This window comes from Chanodichthys erythropterus, chromosome 13 (genome assembly GCF_024489055.1).
Source record: "Chanodichthys erythropterus isolate Z2021 chromosome 13, ASM2448905v1, whole genome shotgun sequence".
Lineage (NCBI taxonomy): Eukaryota > Metazoa > Chordata > Actinopteri > Cypriniformes > Xenocyprididae > Chanodichthys > Chanodichthys erythropterus.
This window is the reverse complement of record NC_090233.1, coordinates 34004165-34030609: the sequence shown is the minus strand read 5'-3', so window position 1 is coordinate 34030609 and position 26445 is coordinate 34004165. Positions and strand designations below refer to the sequence as shown.

Sequence of the window (26445 nt, the reverse complement as noted above, 5' to 3'; positions counted from 1 at the left end):
TTAGTTGAGGAAGACATCAGGGAGATAGGATGCTTGTGTATGCTTTTTTTTTTTTTTTTTCTCGTTTTTGGTTACATTTTTAAGCTCTGATATAATCCAACTCTTGCATTAGATACTGGTTGGTAATCTTCAGTAGGAAAAAAAATGGTAAATGTTGCCTTAGTTTGTACTCCTTTCATTGATGGTACCTTGTGTTTCAAAAGGGAAACGCCTCACTTGAGTCCGCATTTGTGATGCTATACGTTATGTATTTGTGGAGTGACGCTTGCTTTATGCATTGATATTTTAGAGAAAATGCCTTCTACGCATGTGCTTTTTTGCATTTGTCTTAAATTCTGTATGGTTTTGTGGACATTTTGCTGAAGTGATTGTGATAATTTTATTCAGATCTTATCACAGTGTATTATAGTTTGAACTATATTCATTATTTCAGAAGGCAGTTTACCTAAAAACAAAGGTGGTAACTCCATACCTCGAAGAAAATCAAACCATGTTGTTGTATTCAATAGCTTGAAGAGCAGTGTGAACCAAAGCTTTAAGTCTTATGCATTTTTATAGAATATTGCTGCATAGCTATTCATAATATCTATCTAAACATACATGGAATTATTAAAGAAGAAAAAAAGATGCAATAACTGCTGGAATAAAATTATGGTCCCTGTTTGAAGAAAACCACCACTTCCCTGAAACTATTAGGGGAGAAAGAAAAATATTCTGGCCTTAAGATATGACAGGAAGGTCAAAGTCTGTTTAACACAATGAGTGAATCAGGTTTTCTTGGGACTGCGACTAAAAACTGCAGTGCACTGTCATTGAACTTAGTATTTTAGTTTGTGTGCTTCTGAATGTTTGTGAAGGCACTTTTCCTGTTTTCCATGAGCACAAGGCTGCTGCCATACTAAGAGTGCTTAGAGAATATGCTTTCCCAGTAAAGTCTGGAGTGTACGACTTGTCCTGTCAGTCTTGCCACGTGTGTATTAGTTATGTGAAGAAATGCGTGCTTTTTAACGCGCTATCATTGAAGGGATGATTTAGTGACCAGTAAAGCTGCCTAAAAAAAATTCTTTTAATGTGACACATGATCGCTGATACAGTGATTTGTTTATGCAAATAAACTGATGACCAGAAACTGATGTCTTGTGCTATTTTTGACTGGGTTGTTTTAATGCAAGCAAAAGAGGAAAAAGGAAACCTATACAAAAACACTGTAATGGTTTGAGCACTTTTATCAAGTTAGTTAAAATCTGAAAAAAAAAAAACCAACAACATTTGAAATAATCCCTCCCTTCCTGCTTTGCCAGCATGGTAGATGGCAAGGACAGCAGAGCTTCAAGTCTCAGTGGTCTGACTGGCAGTATTGGAGCTGTAGTCCACTCTTTCAAACAACAGGATGGTTTCACAGTGCATGGTCTGGGGGAAGAGGTCAACAGCCATAGCTCTCACTGGACGGAAGGGGGCTCCTCGCACACGGTTAGAAGGAGCTCTACAGAGACTTTAAGACAAACATATTTATTCATATGGATTAGGCTCTGATTCCACACTAGGTAATAAAGTTGAATGGGAACATTTCATGATATACCGTCATTGGAAAGTCAACCTAAAAAAACAATTAAGTTTTCATAATGCAAATTTTTGGTCTTGTGCTAGGGGAAAAGGTTTGTTTTAAGCCAAAAAGGAAGTTAGTTTGGCTTATGTCACAAATCCCTCTCATATTTCAACTTTTCCACTCAAACCACCTCCATTGTAATACCCGTATTTCACAATCCAATCAAATTTGTGATGGATTTGATGTCCCTGCCCTATGGAATCTTGTTTCTGCCACGGAATATATAAAAAAAAACAAAAAAAAAAACTGAATTCTTTTTTTCTCAGAATTGTGTGATATAAAATAGCAACTGCAAGTTAAAAAGTCAATTGCAAGAAAGTCACAATTCTGACTTTGATTTCCTCTCAATTGTGAGTATTGGATATAAACTCGAAATTGAGTTATAAAGTCCAATTCTGAGGGGGGAGGGGAATGACATTTTTTCATAATTGCTTTAGCCTATAGAGTTAATATCCAAGCTTCCATACTGCCCTGAATTTTTTCTTGTTAAATATCCTGTTTCACATTATTGAAGTAAAATTTGTTGCAAATGCATTTCATGTTGACTTTAAATTTAAAATAGACTTACTCAATAAAATTGTTCATAGCTGCTTTGGCATTGCAGGCGACGTAGACGAGTCTTTTCAAATGCTCGGCTCTTCTGATTGCTAGAATAACTTTGGAATCTGGTAAGAGAGAGAACATTGGCCAGAACTTAAACACCACATCTACAAGTTAAAAGCAGTAATATTGAGATACAGTGCACAGCATAAATGAGTACACCCCCTCTGAAACTTCTGAAAAAGAAGACATATGTTCCAGCAAGTCTGCTTAATTACCAAAGAAGCATGTCAAAATTATTCATTATCCCCTGAAATAATCAGGCCTTCATTTTAAGCTTTCATTTTGTGATGAGGGATTTGCTAGATAAAGAGCAGGAGAAATACCAAGTACCAAATGCCAGCAAAAGCTATAAAAAAGAGTGACCGTTTATCTCACAGAGTAAGATGCAGCCTGCAGAAATGACATGTATGGTTGTTGTTCTCACTGGAACTACCTACTGTAGCCAAAGCACAATAAATTCAGTTAGCCATTTCCAAAGCCCAAATTTACAAAATATAGATTCTGGGAATCAATACTCTGCTCTCATGAGACCAAATCAATCATTTTGGATCTAACAGCATCCAAAATGTTATGGTGATGCTAGAGGAGGAGTACATTGAGAAGAGCCTGGTTCCCACAGTAAAGTTCAGTGGTAGTAAAGCTCTTACATTCATGCTTTATTAATGCTGTCATGAATCTAGGGTGTACTAATTTCTGCAATCCTTAATTTAAACACAATTGCCTAATTTACTTATTTTATGGCTATTAATGACATATATATTTCTCAGTTTTTATTATGTATGTGTTTAATACATTTTAGTTTTGCCATCTTTCCATGAATTGTATTAGTGATCATAAAAAAATACATCTTTTGTATTTGTTCAAAGGGGGTGTACTCATTTATGTTGTGCACTGTACTATATGAGTACTTTACTTACGTAGCCCTGCTCTCGGAGGATCAACGATTGCCGTGATGTTGGGGGATACCACAGCATTAAGAACAGTGGGGAACACATCTTCAGCCTTTCCACAGTGGAATTCAACATTGGTCAAGCCTGAAAATGTACATCTGAAGTCTGAGTAGATCATGGGAGATGGATAGAGAAAAACAACAGAAAAAGATAATATCACTCTGACTTACCGTTAGCTTCAGCATTAGCCTTAGCATCTTCCACTGCCTCCTGGCACAATTCAATGCCAATCACCTTCTTCACCCTCTGTTAATGACAACAAGATTTTTTTTTTTGTCCATTTCCAAGAAAGATAACTTTTGTTCTGAAACAGTTTTCTGTTGACTCATAGCTTTGTGTATTCTTAGAAGCAAAAGCCATACCTTTGCCAATGAGATGCCGATGGTTCCTGTCCCACAGCACACATCCAGCACAGTGCTGTCCTGGTTCAATTGAGCCCATTCACCCACAGCAGAGTACAGAACCTCGGCAGCAGGTGTGTTTGTCTGCCAGTATAAAAAAAAAAAATCATGATGATATTGTAAACTTTTCAATAGTACTAATGCAGGACATTTAAAATGAAGATTGATTTTAATATACTGTGCTTAATATTCTGAATCACAAACATCATGAGTTGTCTGATGCTTTTTAACTATTGTAGTATTAATCCACATGAAATTATACAAATACAGTCAAATTTTCAGGAGGTTCACCTGGAAAAATGAGTGAGGAGAAATGCGAAATTTTAATCCGAGAAGCTCTTCGTGAATGCATTCTTCTCCGGTCACATGTTCACATGGCAGGTCCTCTGTACCCGCAGATGTCCTGGGTTGATGCAAGTTAATAAATGAAGGTAAAGTCCTCTAAAATCTAAATTAAATTCATCTTAAGTATTGGGGGGCTTACCTTTGTCCCATTCTCACAAAGTACAAAGATGTGATGCAACTTTCTTTTCCTTCTCCTTCTGTAAAATACTGACGCAGGTTTCGTTTCAGTTCCTCAAGTTCTTCTTCTGGGAGTTTCTAGATTGTTAAAAAATAAAACAATATTTATTCATTCAGCAGTAACAATAGTTGTTAATAGTTGTAAAAGGCATAACGCCTAAAGTGGACACAAAAATAACCACTGAATAAATCTCTTTCTACCTGTGGATTGAAGAAAACAATGGCCATGGTTTGCTTTATCCTGCTTGTTCGTACGGTCAGTTGCCGCCAATGACCCTCATAAGTCTCTGGACTGTATACCGCATATGGAGTCGTCCTGTTCAGAATAACACAAAACTCTTAATAAACAGAAATGCATAACACAGACATATATTTTGTCCATGGAATTTAAACACCCTTTCAAAACAAATTTCACTGATAGGCCCATAAATATAGTTAGATTTAGATGCACATTAAACAATCAACAGTTAATTCATTCACCTGATGAACTGCTGGAACTCCTGCACAACCCTCTTGGCCTCAGCAGACACATGGGTGGTTTCTGATGGACTCACTACTGCACAGGATCCTCCTTTATACTTACCCAAACGAAAGCCCACAGTCTTATCCTCTCCATCTGCTCCCACTCCAATCACAAACTCGCACTTATTCCTGTACTCTGTCTGCAAGTATAGGGTCTTTATTGGACAGTGACAAATCAATCATACCATTTCTGCAACCATAGATTTTGTTAAACGGATGATTTATTTTTAACATACAAGTATATAATCTTTAAATAACCTTAAAAGTTACATTAAATCAGTCAGAATGCGCTAAATAGGCACTGTAACCTACCATAGATAGGCAACAATACATGAAATAAGCTGCTCGAGCTATGTCTTTTAGGATCCATATTGTCGGCAAAACATAAGTAGCCTACTATATTCATTACTTTATTATAGATTTGCACACTACAAATATATCACAGAAACCTTTTTAATCGTCTTTAATAGACGTTAATTTAAATGTGCAAGAGGTGTGGAAAAAAATAACACGATTATGCAATTGAGCCCCGAAAATAACATTCGACCCTTCTGAACGCCATTGAATAATTCTCATTCTGAGTACAGTGGTAATACCATGATAGTTTATGAAATGCATTTAGTTAAATATGTGATGTGTTAGATTAATGTATGCAAGTATGTGGATTTACCTGCACAGGTGATGGTCTTATGGCCTCGAGTGGGCAGCACATTTTGTTGTGTTTCTCTTTTTGAACGAACAGCCAGGGAAGCATGGCTTTGTTGTTGTTGCCAATTTCCCTGAGAACAAGTATCAAGATAGTTATATTGATGGAAACATTCACTGACCAACATAATTTGCTATACCACCAGAAGCTCATGTATGAACTATATGGGTGACAATATCATGCAATTTATCCATTTTTGCTATTTTTGAAGAAATATCAAGAAGCCATTCATGCATATGCATGTCACCAGAGCCATCAGAAAATACCTGGTCAGTTTCTGGAGAACACCTTCAACTTCTTTCTCTTTCCTCTTCAGCTGTTCTTCATAAGGCACGTTCCACAAGGGTGTCACGGCATTGGCAATCTGGATATTGAGAGGCTCTTCCTCATCCTCTTCTACCTCCTGGCAACCCGCAGCACGTTTTGCACCGGGCGGGCCACCTTCGTTTTCCTCCTCTTGTTTCCTCTTCTTGAGGATGGGGTCAGCTTTGGGCTTGGCCAGCCGTACACTCAGCACTTTACCCTTCCATTGCATGCCGTGCACTGCCTTCATGGCCTTGTCCCTCTCCTCCTGGTTCTTAAAAGTGACAAAGGCAAACATCTGTCTGCTAAACAGCTTGATTTTGTGAGGATTGATCCCATGCTTGTTGAGGAACTTCTTCAAGTCATTAAAACCAATGTACTTGGGCAAGTTTTGAATCTCAACTTTAAAGATCTCGGAGGTAAAGAGATCTCCTTTGATGTAACGGTACACGTCGCTGGCTGCACCCTCTCCTTCTGCTGTTGCTGCTGGCTGATTCTCTTCGTTTTTCTCCTCCATCAGGTCATCTGGTTCATTGTCTGTGCTCGGTAATGAACCAGCTGGATCATTCTTGTCAGCAGTAACATCTGTCATTTTGCTCTGCCAAAAGAATCATTATATTATTAGACCTTCAATTTCAAGAATGAGTTTAAGCAGTGTTCTGCGACATGCTATAATTCACTTAAAAAAAAAAAGAAAAGATTCATCAACAAATTATTAAACATCGATTTAAGACATCATACTGAGAGACTACATGGAATATTTTTGTACTTTAAAGTTATTTCCACACACAGCAGGGCCATTGAAAACATGTGAACAGTTTCACGAAATACACAAGATATACTCATTCCCTTATACATATGAATGTACATTTTAACATTCTAAAAGATAAATTGTTATGTCAACTAATGGACATATCAAGACTCAAAAAACAAAGATTGTTTTTTTTTAGGACAATTAAATGCAAAGCAAATGCTAAGTTATTTCTGATATTTCTTCACATCGGCTGAACAAACCTGCGCTGTCAAATCTCCTTGTTATTCAGTGTTCTTCACTATGAAACCTGAAGGAGCTCTAAAAGCACTGTGCATTTTATACATACATGCAAGCTGCCATCTTTGAGAGAGAAACACGTGTCAAAAGCAGCGTATTGTGGGAACACCGGTCAAGGTCTATTTAATAATATGCACTTTTTAAAATAATTGTTTTAAATAGATTAATTAAATTTAGACCGCACAAGTAATGTAATTTTATTGTATTTAGACGTTTAAATTCGTTTAATTCCAGCGCAGCGTTTAATTTAATCTAGCGCAAAAGAGCCGAGGCTTTTATTTTGAAGTGTAGCTCAACTCCAAAGTAAGTGCCGAGTCTTTACTCTGACGGACCAAGAAGTTTTGGCTGCATAAGAGGTTCGTGTTTGGAAAAGACAGACAGAAACAAGTACGAATGGTTAACAACTGTTGTTAAACATTACATGATTGTCTGTAAAAACACCACGGGGGGATAATTGACTGAGAGCAGATTACTGGATGAGAGGCCAGACACAGTAGCTGTATAGCTCGGTGCTATCTGGAACGAAGACGCAAATTAACACCGGGAAGTCACTTTTATTAAGACTCGGTGCTGTGGGACTTTGTCGAACTTCAACCTGGGATGGACGACCCGACAGTACTGGAGATTTGGATCTGCTTCGTATAACGACTGACAGCGGGTTGTCAGTGGTCAGATGTGGCCGTTGGGACTCGAGACGGGAGACGTGTCACTGATAAAGCGGCTGAAGCTGAAGTTAGAGCCGCAGCGCTGACATCCATTCATTCATCAGCCCAGTCCAAGTCCATCCAGCACATAACCCGGACCTGTAGTATTTTTATTCACCCGTAACTTTACTGCCCGGTGAATTAAAGGCTTCTTACCTCTCTGGTGGTGTGGAAAGGACGTGTTTTGTCAACATGGGTTCGTTGTTTCGGAGTGAGGAGATGTGTCTGGCCCAACTCTTTCTGCAGTCCGGATCCGCTTACGACTGCATCAGTGAACTCGGCGAACTCGGACTGGTGGAGTTCAGAGACGTAAGTGTATAGCGTCAATTATGTGTACTAGTTTGAAATATTGACTTGGCTTGTGTTTAGCTGACTGGCTTACAACCTGATGGCTTTATGTGTGACGTGATATGAAGGATTTTTCTGCTCATGCGCCTCTGTTGCCAAAATACAGTTTAAAAGCAGCAACAAGTGATCAAGTCTTTAATGAAGTCTTTTTTTTTTTTGTATAAATAAGGGTGTTTGCATCTCTGAGACACCGACATGTATACTTTGTTGTCGTTTTTCCACTTTCCACCAATTTTCCTGTCTCTCACTAATAAGAAAACTTTTTACAAACTCTAAATGTAAGTTCAAATAGTAATAAATGTCACGAAATGTTCATTTCCATATTTTAATTATTATTATTTTAATGTACATGATATACTAATCTGTTTGTTAATTACCTATTTAGGAAAGTTATTATATTGAATTAATTAATATAAAAGTTTCAATATATTATTATTAATATAAAATATAAATGTGTAGAATATTCCAGTCATCCTTGATCTGTTATCAGATATGTTTTCTTTCATTTGTTTCAGCTCAACCCAAGTGTGAACTCTTTTCAGCGCAAGTTTGTCAACGAAATCAAGAAATGTGAAGAGATGGAGAGAATTCTAGGTAAAAGCTTTGCTGTTAAATTCTTTACCTAAATGATTTACAAAGTTCGGGAGGAACACACTCAAATGATCTGACTAATCATCACATCATTCCAACCAGCAATCAGCAGACAGTATATTATCTACCCAGTCAGCAGGAGTGTGTATATATATATATATACACACACACACACACACACACACACACACACACAGTCGACTCACCTATGGTTCTCGACAGAGAATCCCTCCACCACCCCATCTCCTCACACTCGCCAAATACCGAGCTCGGAGCCCTCTCCTTGGACAGCATGCCAAATATGCATATAATTTTCTACCTGACTTATTTGTAAATGTGAACTCGTGAATAAGTGCTTAATTCAATTCAATTAAATTCTTATCTCAGTAAAATGACACAGCTGGTAAAGGGTCTCATTACTTTCTGAACACAAGTCACGTTTATGGTGGTTGAACCTAAGATATACAAATTAGGTTATTCACATTGGTTTCAGTTGAGTTTATTCAGTAAGGTGTGTTTTAACTTTTTTATGTTGTGATTGCCATTGGTCAATGTTCAGAAACAGACATTGATGGTGTGTGCTAATGATAATTCCCCAAAGTAAATCAACAGAATGAACTCAAAGTGCACTTGTATAACAGGATATCTTTTGAGGGAAATTAAAAAAGAAGACATCCCACTGCCAGAAGGGGAGGTGAACCCAGCTGCACCATTACCCAAACATGTGATGGTCATAATGGTGAGATCAGTTTAACACTGTTCATTTGTTTAGCTCTTGTGTTATTAGTTGATCTTTCAGACACTTTCAGATGTCTTTTCTGGTCTGTATTCTTAATTTCTCACTGGCAGATTTGCATAGATAAACTAGAGTCCTGCCTTAAATACAATTGATTTTTATTCTGTTTTCTTTCTTTTCATGGCTACTTAAAACATTGAATCAATTCAGACTTTGTGAAACCTTTTAAATCTTAGCTGAGCTATCTGTTTTTAATTTGTTATAAAGATAGCTTTATAGAAAATGTAAAAACTCCCTTTGATTTACGCTGGTAGAATATTTGGCATTGGCACTTTCTTAAATCTATTTGCATATCCATCATTTGGTCTTGTCTTTATTTAATCAATTTATTGCCTGTGTTAGACGTTAATTTCAATCAACCAGTTGAAGTCTGTTTTGCAGTTCCCTACTAGATCTCTTTCAGGAACACTTTCCTCAATGTCAGTGCACTGATATGACTGCTAATATTTAGTTATGACTTTGTGCTTTGTTTAGGAACAGCTTCAGAGACTGGAACTAGAGCTGAGTGAGGTCACCAGGAACAAGGAGAAACTCCAGAAGAACCTTCTAGAACTGACTGAGTACACGCATATGCTGCGCATCACACGCAACTTTGTGCACCACAGTGTAGAGGTAAGACATGCGATTCCCTGTCACAAATTTTGAGCTTTTGTTTGAGCGTAAAGGAAAAGGGAATGTCTGACTGGTGGAAGGATTTACCATGCTTTTGTCATCCATTATCTCACTGATTTTGTTAAACAAACCGCTCCATGTGAATTAAAGTTCAGTCTTAGTTCAGTCTTGTCTGCATTTTGGGTTTTGTTTCTCTTTCTGTTGATGTATTTTATCCTTGACCATGTTCAACCACTCTGGTGTAATTGAAAGGAATTCATCTCCAGAGAGCAGGATTGTGGGAATCATGCAGGTGATTCAGAGTCACCTGATTTTCACTGACTGCCAGAACTTTGAGAGAAGCTATCAGTGGCTTTACAAATAGGCTTAACTCTTGACCTCTTCTTTTTGATCACTGAGGCGATATATATTACGTGTAGGGCTGGGTGATATGGCCCGAAATATCATATCTCTGTATTTTTTTTCCCATTTGGATTAAAAAAATAAATCTGTATTTATTTAAAAAAAAAAAATGTTATTTCACATCCAGCCCAATGTTGTCCTACAAAGAATGTTCATATTGAAGGCTATGAAAACAAATATATTGAATGTGACCATGTAAGATATACTTATATATTTTGTGCAAAAGGGTTAAAATCACATTACATTCTAACATTGTAACATTACAATCTAAAAAATGCTTTTTAAAGCAGAAATTAATTTCACTAAGCTAAAAAAGAAAATAAATAAAAACAAAAGCACACTCTAATTATTATCCACTGCGTGGTAAGACTTGGCTTGCTTTACTTTGGCTCGGTTTGCTTTTCTACTGCAATTTAGTACCGCTTCAAAGTGGATGGGATTATAGACTTATCGTTATAATTGCGGCAACTCTACTGCCGTTTGGTTTGGTCTCTCGTGTCGTAAATCCAATGATGCTGGTAGTGACGATTCTCTCTGACCAATCAGTGATCTACAGTGTTTACGCGTCACATTTTAGTATCGGTACGGCTCGCTTGGAACCTCATCCGAGGTTGTACTATTTAAAGTGAGCCATACCGAGCTGTGCCATGCAGTGTAAAAGCACCATATATTAGACTATTTGATTATAGTTGTCACTTTACAGTTACTGCTATTATAAAAATACACTTACTTGTAGGTTTAAAATTCTACATATAGCACATTTATTGTTCAACAACAAATATTTTAGCAAAATATAGCTATATTTTAGTCAGAATTATTGTACTCTGTCTGTTTGGCACATATGGGCATGGAGGTGCTCATTCACTGAAGTCTGTGACGTTTAGTGGAGATTCGCTTGCAGAATGCTTGTCCACTCCTGACAACAAAATGGAAATATTTGCATGACTTTCTAACATTTATAGATGGAGAATATACTTGTGAAATTTACATTATGCACTGAGGAAAACGCCACATCTTTTATTTCAGCATTAAACAGCGCACATATCTGTCAGAGCATCTGACTGGACAAGCCGCCGTAAACTCTACGTGTTAACTATATGTGTTAACTGCAAGTTATTTTAAAGCCCTTAATATAAAGCAGGGTTCCTCAAATCCAGCCCTGGAGGGCCACTGTCCTGCATAGTTTAGCTCAAACCCCAATCAAACTTACTTAACTGCAATTTTCTAGTAACTCTGAAGACCTTGATTAGCTTGTTCAGGTATTTTTGATTAGGGATGAAACTAAACTCAGCAGGGTAGTGTCCCTCCAGGACCGGATTTGAGGTACCCTGATATAAAGCATGCCTCATGTCTAGGACAAATTGGATTATGCACTTTCCCTGCAGGAACTCCTCTGCTATTGTATACTGTATATTTATATACACTATATTGCCTCTTTCTATATTGTTAATCAATTATATATTGATATATCGTACAAACCCTATAAACCGCCTAGCCCTCTGTGTGTGTGACTCTAATATCTTGCTGTGTTTCTGCTTGTGAATGGGCAGAGGGAGTCGCCGCAGGTCCATTATGAAGAGTTTCCGTTTCTAGAGAAAGAACCTGTGATGGACTACACCAGCATGCAGAGGCTTGGAGCCAAGCTTGGGTGAGCAGTTTAAAACATAAAGCTGAAAAGTATACTTCTCTTATCTGTGTTCTGTTCTGGCTCACCGCGTAATTTTGTGATGTAATTTTATTTGGTTACATGGTTAAGTGGTTACATGACAGAGCGAATTTCAGGAAACAAAGTATACTCGGGCCTTAATGCATACTAAAACTGTTATATGTTGTATCATATCAAATTTAACCATTATTTGAGAAACCTAAAAAAGGATGTCAGATCAACAGACATAGTGACATCTGTTAACAACTTTTACCCATAAGATCTCAGCAATTATCTAACATCCTGTTTCCTGTATGCATGTTGAAAGGCATGCAAAACTTGTGGAATTACTGACATAAAATCCTGCATTTTTTTTTTTTAAATTCATGCCACTGTTTGAGTTGAGCTCATATTCCTCTGTCCCCGCTGCTCAGGTTCATTTCTGGACTCATCCAGAGTGTGAAAATCGAGGCATTTGAGCGAATGCTCTGGAGAGTGTGTAAGGGCTACACCATCCTCAGCTACTCTGAAGTAGATCAGCTTCTGGGCGACCCTGATTCAGTGAGACCAGTTGACATCACCATTGTTTGATGTTTATAAGTTGTTTTGGTAACAAAAATTAATGCTCGATTAATCTATCTAGTCTTTTGAGATTGTCTAATTTGTCTGTTCTCTGAATGGTTTGTCAGGGAGAACCAACCAGGAGTGTGGTGTTCCTTATCTCCTACTGGGGAGATCAGATTGGACAGAAAGTTAAGAAGATATGTGACTGGTAACTTATTCTTAAATTAAATTCTTATATTCTACTTATACTTAGTGATTCTGTTAATCATTCTGGTTTAAAGTACTTTATTTGTTGAGCTACCATATATCTGCTCCATTTAACCACCGACACTAACTGATTAGGCCACATAGACAGACAGGGAGCTGCTTTTTATAAAGATTATATAGCTTACATTTAGGGGAAGATTCATGACTTTCATTTCTTAATTCCATTTGAATTATTTTTTAGTATTTTTACTCTCAAGAGAAAGTATAAGTGCTGTAGTTTTGAAACAATTGTTTTTTGTTTCCGTAGCTACCACTGTCACCTGTACCCATACCCCAACAGTAATGAGGAGAGGACAGATGTGGTGGAGGGGCTCCGTACACGCATTCAGGACTTGCACACGGTGAGACAGGATGAGCTTGTCTTCTCACTTGTTAAAGTGTGAGACACACATTTTCTTATTTTGACTGTGTGGAACACAAATGAAGGTGTAAGTTTCATCTCATTAGTGTGATTAGTCATTACTAGCTGATCTTTCCCTGAAAGGTGCAGTAGGTGTTTATCTACAGAAACATTTTTTGTTATACTGGTTGAAAGTCTCCTCATATCTTGATAACAATCACTATGTTAAATGGTCTAAATGTATTGTTATAAATATTTATCTGTGGAAGGTGTTGGACCATAAAACGTTCATCCAATCATAATATTTACAATGTCCTACCTGCCTGTCAAAGTATGTTTTTACATAACCTCGCACACCCTGTTTGCACAGACATCATACATCATCAGCCCGTTTCATGCTATGCAGAGTTTATGTAGACAGACATCAGTAATTGAGCACCACAAACAAGCGGCCACCTTTTACAGTTCCCACCGAATCAAAATAATGAGCTTATGCTGCATTCACATCATAACTACCGTCATAACTACCGGTAATTCACGTCATAACTACTACCGATAATTCACGTCATAACTACCGTAATTCACGTCATAACTACCGTAATTACGTCATAACTACCGTAATTAAAGGGTTAATTCACCCACAAATGAAAATTTTGCCATTAATTACTCACCCTCATATTGTTCCAGACATTATGAGGGTGAGACCTTTGTTCATCTTCGGAACACAAATGTGTGAGGGTGAGTTTCTGGCCTCTGATAGACTGCAACTTTATTACCACTTTCAAGGCCCAGAAAGGTAGAAAAAACATTGTTAAGAGACTGACAGGGAAGAGAAGAAATTTTTGAATAAAGTCTTTATTTATGTTTGTTTTTTTTGAGCAAAGTATTCTTGTCGCTACATAACATTACGGTTGAACCACTGTAGTCACATGGACTATTTTAACAGTGTCTTTTCTACCTTTTTATGCATTGAAAGTGGTAATAACATTGCAGTTTATCGGAGGCCAAAAAGCTCCCAGATTTAATCAAAAATGTCTTCATTTGTGTTCCGAAATGAACAGAGGTCTTAAGGGTTTGGAATGATATAAGGATGATTACTTAATGACAGAATTTTCATTTTTGGGTGAACTAACCCTTTAAGAGACGGCAACCCATGACATGCCAGCCAGAGCTGTTCACATCTTCAAACTCGGAATTATGCTTTTCCTTGTCAACAGTATCAACACCGAAATGAATCCGCAGCAGTCAGGTACAAGCTATCTAAGTTGTTTACATGAGGTACTTTAACACCGTCTCTTGTGATCTTGTGATGCTTTGCTGAGAGCAGCTGTGTGTGTGTGCCTTGCCTTTGTGTGTTCTGGAGGAGGCATGGCTTTGGAGGCATGGCTTGCTATTGCTAGCCTCTCCAAAAATGTCCTACTGCACCTTTAACTGTCACCCCTCTTTTTGAACATAGACTTAAAAATGCACTATTAAAACCTAAATGGTTGTAATTCATGAAAGTTGTGGAATACAGACCTAAGGTTTTTTTTTTTTTAAGAAGACAGCAGATTATTGTTGAGGTGAAAGCACTTGAAAACAAAAGTGTAAAAAAAGTTTACTGTAAAACAAATGTTCTGTACTAAACATATTTTTTTTTCTAAAATTGTTATAAAATCAAAGCCATATGTGTTCCAAATTTGAAGTTCCTATGAGATTTTGTTTAGGCTCTATAACAAATATAGACACCAGTTGACACCCACATTCCATTGATTTAAAAAAAAAAAAACATTTTATGTATTCTCCTGTAACAAATTAATAAAGTTCTGCCACAATATCACTTCTATCACAAAACAGTTGCCAAATATGGAACCTTGAGTCTCAGACCTCTGACGACGTGTTTTATCAAGATTAGAACCATTTTTGTTTTATAAAATGATAGTTAAAATAGATTTTGTAATATGAAACGCAACATCGCCCTCTAGGGGAAGGAGCCGCTAGAAGGATTTAAAGTACTGTTTCAATGGTAAAGCAAGGTCCGATTTTCAAAATGATTTTCACAGGATGATTTTTGCGTTAAGCTTTCAAATTATATATAATTTATGATTATTACTAAAATATGTGATCGGGAAAAAGGCAATAAAAGAAACTTTGGCTCAGGCATTTCAGAATGACCAAACCATCATTTGAGATTCTGTTCAATGCGATTGGTCTGCTGGTTAGTCCAGTTATCAGAGCACATCCACAGTGGATGGCAAAGTCACGTGAGGTGTGTTTTTTTGTTTTGTTTTTTTTGCCTATTGGAGGAGTTTTTTGGTAAATGTGTTTGCATTGTAGTTTATGAGAATGTCTTCTTTTCAGATAAAAATGTATCTGCCTCAATGGAGTGCAAATTTTTCTAAAAATGCGCCTCAACAGTGGATGCGATTGAATAACTGGACTAACTAGCAGACCAATTGCATCACATGGAATCTCAAATGTTGGTTTATTCATTCTGAAATGCCTGAGCCAAAGTCTGTCATCAGAATGATTTGGTATAATGTGTACAGTCTGTACAATTGATTGTGTCTCCAAACACCAGTCATCCAAACACAAGATAACATGATCATGTTTATTGCATTTCCTCTGTGTGCTCTGAAATGCAAGTCATTATGATGTAAGAAAAAAGATAGGTGAATGGAAACATGGCTATTGAATTTCAATGGAAAAAGTAGCTTAGTTGAATGGAAAAAATGCATTCTGTGTGAATGGCCCCTTAGAATGTTACGGCTAGATGCTTAGCAACAAACACCCAATCACGTGCCTCGTGTTCAGATGCTTCAGACATTTATAGAAAAACCACGTGCTATATCAACAGTCGTTTCAGCGTTTGAGGAGAAAATTGTCAAATGTTGTTGGAAAACGCGACAATTGGAGTGGAGAGTGGAGGTTTCATTCTTACCTTTAGAGTCCGAAAAGTCCATTCAGAAAAAAACTTGATAGTACAGTTGGCAATACCCTGTATGACAAGAGGATGCTCAATGCTTGAGCCTTTATGTAAACTAGTTGCATGCTGCTTTTGTCCAATCATTGACACTGACACTGCAAATATGCAAATAAGAACGTTAACCCAGGGTTTAGGAATGAACGGTGTGAAATGCTAGCTTATGAATACCCAGGATTAATAGTTAAACCCTAGCAAGTTATGAGCAATGTGAAACGTGACGCAATATGACCCAGGATTCCTTTACCCAGGTTTAAGAATGACCAAGCGTTAACTATTTCAAGTGTGAAAATGCACAAAATGTTCAAGCATCAAACACAGTTTTGCCCTGATCTAGAAAGTGTGTGGTAGGAAACACAGAAACCTCTGTCCTGGAAACATATTACCTGACAGAATTCAATTCAGCAGTAGCTAATTTTATTGTAAAATGAATTTTATTGGTTGGTTTCAATAAAAGTTTAATAAAATTCACTTGCCATCTTCACTAACCAGTTCAAAACTGCCATGCAGTGGAGGGATGTGGGGTGGGGGCAGGTTAGGTTCGAGGGCATTTGAGTTTGCTTGTGACCGCTCTCTGAGAGAAAGAAAATTGTGTTAGTGGCCTAGCTCAGCACATGATATTCATGAGGTCTAGGCTCTGGACAAGTCTCCACTAATAAATTATGTGTATTTGATACTCAAGACACACACTGTTCCTTTCAGGTGAAGAAATGTTGTAAACAGGACAAGATATAAGGCTGGCTCAGTCATTCATGAAAAGAAAATTGGGTTGTTTCTGTGTTTAGAAAATATTCCTCGATTAATTAAAGCTATTTGCTAAAGAGAAGGGCAAAATGTTTTTATGTTCATCTGAGCGCAAAGTTCTGAATCCAGGGCAACAAATGCCATGTGTGGCTGCTCGTGTCATGTGTCGTTGACTTTCTGGAAAATGAATTCATACTATAGGCCTAATTATTAATACTTATGGAACAGCTTTTCTCTTGTAATTATGACAAAGCTGCTTGTTTTCAAATTATTATTAGCGCATTAACACTATTAACTGCAAGATATATTAAATTAAACAACCACAATTAATTGTGAGTCCAAGAAATTTCAAGAACGGTTTGTAATAGAGAGGGAAAAAAAAAAAAAGTTAATTTTTTTTTAGCATTTTTATTCAGAATTAAAAGGGGGCTTTACATTAATACATACAATATTTTAATAATAAACAATTAAATAAATCTATGAATAAATAAGTAAATAAATACATTTTTTAAAAATTTTTTAGTCATTCTGCAGTCCCTTTGAGGTTTGCCAAGCCCCCCTGTTCGAACCACCATCCTTAGGTTGTTATAGAAGACTCTTTTACACTTAAGTGACATTCAAAATGGTTTAGCTTGAACCTGTTCTTGAAAACTTTGTTGAAATGGTTTTGGTGGTTTCTTCATAGGTTCTTCACCGGACTGAGGATTATTTAAGGCAGGTGTTGATCAAGGCCTCAGAGTCTGTGTACATTTGGGTAATCCAGGTTAAGAAAATGAAGGCCATATACCACATCCTCAACCTCTGCAGTTTTGATGTCACAAACAAGTGCCTAATAGCTGAGGTGTGGTGTCCTGTAAATGATCTGCCTGCTCTTCGGAGAGCGCTAGAGGATGGATCGGTAAGCAACTTGACATTATTCAACAATATTATATTATATTAACATATATATTAACAAGACACTTTCAGGTGGCACACTAAGTCAAATACATCTCATTGATTTGTGTGCACATATCCCTAAACTCTGCTGTGCTTTTTTTGTTGTTTTGTTCCATCAGAGGAAGAGTGGAGCCACAGTTCCCTCGTTTGTCAATCGTATCCCGAGCAGTGACACTCCACCGACCCTCATACGCACCAACAAGTTTACCTCAGGCTTTCAGAATATAGTGGATGCCTATGGCGTGGGCAGCTACAGAGAGGTCAACCCAGGTGAGAGGGCAGCTGTTTAAAACAAATAGGGAACATTAAAATTTACTATTTTTATATAATATAATATAATATAATATAATATAATAAATATAATATAATATAATATAATATAATATAATATAATATAATATAATATAATATAATATAATATAATATAATATAATATATAAAACCCCTATCATATCATATAAATCATATATATATATATGTCACCCTTTTTACATGTCCTCAATGCTTCATACATATAGATGCTTGGATAAGATATGAATGCTTTTTTTTTTTAAATTGCACCTTCTCACAGCTCCATATACAATCATTACCTTTCCCTTCCTGTTTGCTGTGATGTTTGGAGACCTCGGGCACGGCATCATCATGGCACTGTTTGCTCTGTGGATGGTTATCTATGAGAATGACCGCAAACTGAAGAAAACCAGGAATGAGGTGCATTCAGCTTGCTGTTATGACATGGCTGTATTTGCATATAAGAGCATTAACCTTCCTCTATCATTCATTTAGATGTGGTTGTAGGCTGCTAATACATTATTTAGCCTTAGTAATACTTTACAGTTTATGTTTCTGTTAATTGTTTTACAGTTTGATTAACATTGTATTCATTTGTTTAGATCTGGAACATTTTTTTCGAGGGCCGTTACATCATCCTGTTGATGGGAATATTTTCAGTCTACACCGGATTAATATACAATGACTGCTTCTCCAAATCACTCAACCTGTTCGGCTCGGGGTGGAACGTCAGCGCCATGTTCAAGCATGGAGACTGGAGGTGAGTGTTCAAAACACAAAATATTGTATACACACATATACACACGCAGTGTGCAACAAATGTTTTAACATTTAGTATGCTAAATATCTTATCTATCTAGTCATTTTTTTAAAATGTAGGTACAACTTTCCATGTTTCCACAGATATGAAATAAGGGCTTCACTAAGGCTAATTCAATTTATCCCCTACTTGTACAGCACGTTTTTAGCCTGACAGTTTAATCCAAGTTCTCACATAGGGGTAGGCAACAATAACTTTGAGTCTCGTGATGCTGTTTGAAGAGGTTTATGCTGGATACACTACCATTAAAAATTTTGGGGTTGGTAAGATTTTTTTCAAAGAAATAAAAGGTGCCATCGAATGTTTTTTTACAAGATGTAATATAAGTCTAAGGTGTCCCCTGAATGTGTCTGTGATGTTTCAGCTCAAAATATCCCATAGATTTTTTTTTATTAATTTTTTTTAACTTAATTTTGGGGCATAATTAGAAATGCGCAGATTCAGGTTGCGGCCCCTTTAAATCACGTGCTCTCCTCCCCCGGAGCTCGCGCTTGCCTTAAAGTTTACACAGCTAATATAATCCTCAAAATGGATCTTTACAAAGTGTTCATCATGCATGCTGCATGCATGCGTCGGATTATGTGAGTATAGTATTTGTTTGGATGTTTACATTTGATTCTGAATGAATTTGAGGCTGTGATTCGTGGCTAATGGCTAATGCTACACTGTTGGAGAGATTTATAAAGAATGAAGTTGTGTTTATGAATTATACAGACTGCACGTTTAAAAATGAAAATAATGACGGCTCTTGTCTCCGTGAATACAGTAAGAAACGATGATAACTTTAACCACATTTAACAGTACATTAGCAACATGCTAACGAAACATTTAGAAAGATAGTTTACAAATTTCACTAAAAATATCATGATATCATGGATCATGTCAGTTATTATCGCTCCATCTGCCATTTTTTGCTGTTTTCCTTGCTTGCTTACCTAGTCCAATGATTCAGCTGTGATCCAGACGTTAATACTGGCTGCCCTTGTGTAATGCCTTGATCATGGGCTGGCATATGCAAATATTGGGGGCGTACATATATTAATGATCCTGACTGTTACGTAACAGTCGGTGTTATGTTGAAATTCACCTGGTCTTCTGAGGTCTTTTAAACAAATGAGATTTATATAAGAAGGAGGAAACAATGGAGTTTGGGACTCACTGTATGTCTTTTGCATGTACTGAACTCTTGTTTTTTGACTTTGCCAAGATAAATTCAATTTTTAATTCTAGGGCACCTTTAATACATAATATATTCAACAAGGACACATTCAAACTGAACAAAAGTAACAGTACAGGCATTTATACTGATGCAAATGACTTCCAAGAATCCTGAAAAAATGTATGTGCATATTAGAATGATTTCTGAAGGATCTTGTGACTCTAGTTTAAAGACTGGAGTAATGATGATGAAAATTCAGCTTTGCCATCACAGGAATAAATTACATTTTAAAATATATTCAAATAGAAAATAGTTATTATGAATTGTAGTAATATTTCACAATATCACTGTTTTTACTGTATTTTTATCAAATAATTGCAGCCTTTGTGAGCAAAGGAGACATCTTTCAAAAACATTCCAAAATCTTACCAAACCGAAAAGTTTGATTGGTAGTGTAATCCTTGCAATCATACTGCTGAAATCAACAAATCGTAAATAAAGTTGAAATCCTCTTGAAAACTTTGCTGGACAGTCCTCAATGCTGACAGCAAATTTTGAAGCTTGGAGCTGTTGGAGATGATGCAATGCAGTCTTATTTGTAGGGAACAGCAGATTTCTCATGTACAGTATGTGCCTCTAATATGCTCTTATTTTTCTCCTCCTCCTAAGTTGGAGCACAGTCCACTCAAATGGCATCCTTGCACTGAATCCAAATGTCACAGGAGTCTTTAAAGGGCCCTATCCTCTGGGGATAGACCCGGTAGGTCTCTGACTTCATTTTATTACTATGTTATCAAAACAAATGAATCGATATACTATCACCACCATAAAAAAGTGTAACGGTGGGTGAAAAACTCTGGTTTGTAGCATAGATTGATATTCCACCACAATATACATGCAACGTACAGTATAATGTACAATATACACACGATGCACAATATATAGAATCTCAAGTACTTACCAGTGAACTACATAGTGCTAGTTGGAATAAAAGGTACATAAACCACATAATAATAAGAACTCAAATGCAGGACTTAATGCAGGATATTGCCACAATGCACAATTAGGAGTGTATACATGTCACTTTACTTTATATCTTAATTGGATTCCTGGGTGAATGGCAAGTTATGATTTTATAGTCTTGATCAAATGTATAATTATCTTTCATTTAAGTTGAATAATATTTTATTTGCACTCTCTGTAGATCTGGAACCTGGCATCAAACCGTCTCACCTTCCTGAACTCCTATAAGATGAAGATGTCTGTGATTGTAGGAATAATTCACATGACTTTTGGAGTTGTCCTTGGCGTTTTCAATCACTTGTGGGATATTTTAACAGCTATTTTCAATAGATCTGTTTAAAATGTTATAACTTTGATCCTTCTAATGCTCCATACGTTCTTTCATTCAGGCACTTCAGAAGGACATATAATCTGTACCTGATATTTATTCCTGAGCTGCTCTTCCTGCTGTGTCTCTTCGGCTATCTGGTCTTCATGATCATCTATAAGTGGCTGTTTTTCACAGTTCGAGACTCTCAGACAGCCCCCAGCATCCTCATCCACTTCATCAACATGTTCCTGATGCAGGGGGACTCTGGCCAACCACTTTTCCCAGGACAGGTTAGACTCAAAAGAACCCGATGTGCAGCCATTTACATGCTAAAAGGAAAGGTTCGTCTCTGTGTTTCTTTTTATTTAATTTCCCTGTTTCCCATAGGCTGGGCTTCAAGTGTTTCTGGTGATTGTGGCCGTGTTCTCTGTGCCTGTGTTATTATTGGGCAACCCTCTCTACCTCTATTGGCAACACAAGGGCAGAGACCGCCTGAGCACGTACAGGGTGAGGATTCGCTTTTTGTGTGCGTTTTCTCGAGATCTGACCTGAAGCCTGTTGGCTCATTTTCTCTCTTTCTCCCTCTGTAGGGGTATCAGCGTGTACGACGGAACAGTGAGGAGGAGCTCTCGCTCATGCAAGCTCATGATATGGAGGAAGGCAGCAGCCTGGACAGCCACTCCTCCAGCTCTGACAGCCAATCAGAGGAGGTGAGACATTCAGAACCAGTTCAGTACACTGTTTGGTGTGAATAAACAACTTTCCCTATGATCCTAACAGTTTCCTTTCTTCTACAGCTTGATTTTGCAGATCTGTTCCTCAATCAATCCATCCACACTATAGAGTACTGTCTGGGCTGCATCTCTAACACTGCGTCTTACCTCCGCCTGTGGGCTCTCAGCCTGGCACATGCCCGTGAGTAACATATCCATGAATGACTGCGTCTAGGTAAATATATTTATTAGGGGTGTAACAGTACATCTATTCGTCCCGAACCATTTGATTCTTGGCAGACTTAGTCACACAAATGGCTTAAGTGGCTTGTGAAGAAACAAAGACTGGCTGTATGACACTTTCATTGAAGCAGAGTTTTGCTGTGGAGAACGCTAAACTCCAAGCGCACTGTTTTTTTTCAGGGGCCAATTGCAGAAATATAGCCACTACATTAAGATTGTGTCTTAAGAACTAGACCAACTAACAGTTAGACAAGAGGTAATCATCAGTCTTGCATTTCCGATTCAAATTAGACCGATCTACTTTTTTAAGTAACTGACCTCAAAAAGTCAGGACCAGTTTTGAAGAAAAAAATTAGATGACTTTAAGGACAAGTCTAAGCAGTTTATGCAACTGGCCACAAATTATCAGCGCTTCATCCACATGTAGAGGGAGCGCGTGTACAGGGTTGCCAGATTGCACAGATTAAATAAAACACAGGTAAGAAAGTGTATCCTCTTAAGGGAAAAGCTCTATTTGGGGGGGTTTAAGCTCTTTTCATCTCGCAACTACAAGCATGAACATTAGTGGAGGCTTGTTACCAATGCAAGACAAATGGCAATAAAAAACATGTTTTCAGGATAAATAACGAGTGGGCCAATATCCCCTATTTATTTTTAATAAATCGAGAAAAGCAGATTATCTAAAATCTGAGGTCTTCCTGTCCCTCAAATTGACAGTCTACGCAACTACAGGCCCCGGTATACTTCAAACAAAATCGAAGAACGAACTTATGTGACGTCATTTCGAACAAAATCAGGCCAAAACGATGGTTCGTTTTGTGTTCTATTTAGAAGTTCGAAGCGGCTTGCCAAAGCGAACTTTCAGGAAAAGTTCTCTCCAGCTGCAAAACACCTTCGTACTACCATTGTTCAGTGACAGTAACGTAACAGGAGGTGTGCGCTGAGGCTCCGCCTTCACTCGTGTCGAACGCGTCTTTAACTCATTCATGTGTTTGAGTTCGCTGAGGTAAGATCTCCGTGTGTGAAAACATGAACACACTGGATAGCTGCTTTATAGTACAAAATAAAGTTGTGCTTCTGATGAAATGAGGCACTAACACTGTTTTCCATGTTTGATACTGTAAAGCTGCTTGATTTTAAGCAATCTATTGAATAAAGTGATATATGAAGACGTGACATGACTGGAGTGCTAATTTGCAGAGCTCATGCTAACATACCCATGCTGTTATGATCAGAAGCTTTCCTTATGCTTTCTATAATAAATGCTTGCTGTGTTTATTTTGTTACTGAGAAGAAAGTGCACGGCACATATTTTACATATTCATCTAAAAGTCGATCTCAGCAGTGTGGGCGGTGTCAGATGTTCAATTACAGTATATCGCTGGTCATGCATTTCGAACTTCGTTTTACCCCTAAACGAAGAACGAAAAAGAACTTTGCTTGAAGTATACCGGGGCCTTACCACTTTCAAGCCCCAGAATGGTAGGTAAAAACATCATTAAAGTAATCCATGTGACTCCAGTGGTTTAATCTCAATTTTACGAAGCGACATGAGTGCTTTGTGCAAAACAAAAAAAAACAATTTACCTTTTTATTTACAAAATATTAATCATCAATGCACGTTTACAAGGATCCACTGGAATCTGTCTTTACTACCTTTCTGGGGCTTTAAAGTGGTAGTTGCATAGACTATCAATAGAGGGACAGAAAGCTCTCAGATTTCATTAAAAAGATCATTTGTGTTCCAAAGATAAACAAATGTCTTATGGGTTTGGAACAACATGAGGGTGAGTAATTAATGACAGAAAATGGCTTGAGAGCCACTGGTCTAGATTCAAGCATCCAAAATAATACTGTCCATTTGTAACAGCCAGTCAAGTACAAGTTGGTCATAAAAATGGCTAGAATATGGTCCATTTAAAATAAAGGAATGCTAAACGTGTTTTGTTGTGATCCAGAGCTCTCTGAAGTATTGTGGGCGATGGTGATGCGGGACGGCCTACGTGTGAAGACTAGTGTGGGTGTTGTGCTCCTGGTGCCTGCTTTTGGTCTGTTTGCTGTCCTCACTGTGTCCATCCTGCTGGTGATGGAGGGACTTTCAGCCTTCCTTCATGCTCTCAGACTCCACTGGTCAGTACAACCCCTCAAATATACACCACTATCTCCAAAACCATGTATTGTTATAGTCCATCATGCTCAGGCGAGATTTGGACATCACTATTAGTTGGTTGCTGAACACAAATGATCTCTTTCTCCTCAGGGTGGAGTTTCAAAATAAGTTCTACAGCGGCGCTGGCGTCAAGTTTGTACCGTTTGCCTTCGCTCTCATGCACAGCAGCTTTGAAAACGAAGGGCTGTTATGAACTGGGGGATGCTAAAGATCAGACCAGAGCGGATCTGTGAGCTTCATTTTAACAGATTTAAATACAGTATGTTGCACTACATGCCAAACTGGCCCAACTAAATACTTCTTCGGGATTATATGGAGGTCCCATATCAGCATTGACATACTGAGCCACATCAGATGTTTGATGATTTTTGGACGTGCAACCATAACTTAAAAACACTGAGGTAAAGCAGACTCTGGACTGTAAATAGTACCCTTGAGTGCTTTAGATCTTTTGAATGTATTATGTCAGCTCTACACAAAAGTGCTGTTTGGGAATATCTTTTTTTCTACCATGTTGCCTGTTGGCTGTGCAGAGATGCTCATTTCTCCATAGCTGAGCACATTCCATGAGTGACTTTCATTTTCCACAGTGTTGAAACATTATTCTGGCTCATGTAGGTCATTCATAGTGTTGATCTAGTGCTGTATAGATCATAGAGCTTCAAAGGCTCAGTGTTTGATTCAAATACTTCTGCAGATGATATTCTTGGTGGTTGAAAAATCTCCTACAGAACCCCTTCTAGCCCACAGGAGGCTCAGATATTTCTAAGTGCCAAACATGCTGAATGTATTCAAATGGGTGGTGGATTAATTTTTTCAGTTAATTAAGTCATTCAGAATTTAATTAATTTAATGATGAAATGCGTTGCATCTTCTGTGTTGCTGTTCAGGGCAAAGCGAGTTCAGGGCAGGGTCTTGTGAAACTGCCAAAGACATTTAATTTTAATTGTATCATAAATGGAGATGTTTTAGTGTTTTAACTGTTCTAGATCTGTTCAATTACTCTCTTCTGACTCTTCAGAATTGTCTTATTTTAACTCAATTTAATGTGACACTTTGGTGTGTGGATTGTGAGCCATTGAATTCATTCCTTTTTTTTTTTGTTCCCCTTCAGATTTATTAACCATACACATTTTGATTCCTATCTATAATTTGAAGATTCTGTGCATTGCTTAGGTAACTTACATTCCATATTTTGCATTGGAGATGAATATTTAACATTACACAATAAAAACCTGTGAAGATTATTTGATTGATTTAAAAGTTTCTTGATCTAAGGGCTATTTTTGAGCACTAGACATGTGCAGCTATACGGTAATACAATATCATGACAATAAATATGCACACGGGCACTTCAAAATACCATGAATAATTTTTACGAATTATTGCAATTTTTAGAAGGCATGTTAAGAATATTTTTTTACATCATCTGGTTAAAATACACACCGCTGTATGCTTCATCAAAGAGGCTTGCTTACACTCTGATGTAAACGAGCCCAACATGGATGAGAAGCGCATGGCAGAACGAGTGAAGGAGACGCGCTGAATGAAAATGCACATTCACTCTGACAGAACATGGCGTTGATGGAACCGCAGAAATGTTCCCCGTAAATAAAGCTACTACTGCGCTACTTCGTTTCTGAATAGTATTTATTTTAAACAGCCATTCAGATTTTTGCATTCACATTTGTGGTCCTCGCAGCACTGAATACTTAAATACTTAGAATTAATAAGCTATTTTTCAAACCTAAACATTTTTGCATTTTAATCTGGACTACAGCATGCCTATTGTTTGAAAATCTGATTCTTTATTGTTTGGTCACACTTTACATTAAAGCTCCATTAGTCAACATTAATTCTTTAGTTAACATACACTGACATAAATACTTTTTCATTGTACATTAAAACATTAATCATAGTTGATGTTAATTTCAACATTTAACAGCACATTCTTAAATCAAAAGTTGTAACTTTTATTTAATAATCCTGAGCTAACATTTACTAACAGTTGTATTTTTTGACTAACGTTAACAAAGGATAATTACTTCCGTTTCAAATGTACAGGAGCTATTGCTCATTGTTAATGCATTAACTAATGTTAACTAAAGAGACTGTATTGTAAAGCGTTACCTATTGTTTTT

At 37.3% G+C, this 26445-nt stretch overlaps 2 protein-coding genes across 3 annotated transcripts; one reads left to right on the top strand and one right to left on the bottom strand.

Moving 5' to 3' along the window:
- Positions 1 to 1327: 1327 nt before the first annotated feature.
- On the bottom strand, positions 1328 to 7648 carry trmt2a (tRNA methyltransferase 2 homolog A). Of its 2 annotated transcripts, none has more exons than XM_067406018.1 (12): positions 7525 to 7648; positions 5577 to 6211; positions 5275 to 5383; positions 4563 to 4744; positions 4284 to 4398; positions 4045 to 4160; positions 3852 to 3963; positions 3522 to 3644; positions 3330 to 3405; positions 3127 to 3243; positions 2175 to 2271; positions 1328 to 1492 (listed from the first exon to the last, which is right to left on the bottom strand). In XM_067406018.1, the coding sequence occupies exons 2-12, from the start codon at positions 6203 to 6205 to the stop codon at positions 1330 to 1332; spliced, it is 1839 nt and encodes a 612-aa protein (XP_067262119.1). In that variant the 5' UTR covers positions 6206 to 6211; positions 7525 to 7648; the 3' UTR covers positions 1328 to 1329. The 2 variants fall into 2 exon arrangements, with proteins under 2 accessions (XP_067262119.1, XP_067262118.1); XM_067406017.1 differs by lacking the exon at positions 7525 to 7648 and adding an exon at positions 6628 to 6742.
- Positions 7543 to 26445, top strand: atp6v0a2b (ATPase H+ transporting V0 subunit a2b). The gene is made up of 20 exons (XM_067406011.1): positions 7543 to 7677; positions 8232 to 8310; positions 8949 to 9046; positions 9578 to 9715; positions 11668 to 11765; positions 12197 to 12323; positions 12452 to 12534; positions 12841 to 12934; positions 17325 to 17537; positions 17695 to 17845; positions 18147 to 18286; positions 18469 to 18626; positions 20515 to 20605; positions 21050 to 21168; positions 21258 to 21468; positions 21566 to 21685; positions 21769 to 21888; positions 21976 to 22093; positions 24093 to 24264; positions 24395 to 26445. Exons 1-20 carry the CDS (start codon positions 7561 to 7563, stop codon positions 24495 to 24497), a joined length of 2550 nt encoding a protein of 849 aa, XP_067262112.1. The 5' UTR covers positions 7543 to 7560; the 3' UTR covers positions 24498 to 26445.

Bases quoted from the DNA above. Each gene is read 5' to 3' on its own strand.
- trmt2a (XM_067406018.1), bottom strand. From the start codon at position 6,205: ATGACAGATGTTACTGCTGACAAGAATGATCCAGCTGGTTCATTACCG. The intron at 2,272-3,126 runs GTAAGTAAAGTA...CTCTCTTACCAG, and splicing joins TCCTCCGAGAGCAGGGCTAC to ATTCCAAAGTTATTCTAGCA. The intron at 1,493-2,174 runs GTAAGTCTATTT...TTTGTCTTAAAG, and splicing joins GCTATGAACAATTTTATTGA to TCTCTGTAGAGCTCCTTCTA.
- atp6v0a2b (XM_067406011.1), top strand. From the start codon at position 7,561: ATGGGTTCGTTGTTTCGGAGTGAGGAGATGTGTCTGGCCCAACTCTTT. The intron at 17,538-17,694 runs GTAAGCAACTTG...TTGTTCCATCAG, and splicing joins GAGCGCTAGAGGATGGATCG to AGGAAGAGTGGAGCCACAGT. The intron at 22,094-24,092 runs GTGAGTAACATA...GTTGTGATCCAG, and splicing joins TCTCAGCCTGGCACATGCCC to AGCTCTCTGAAGTATTGTGG.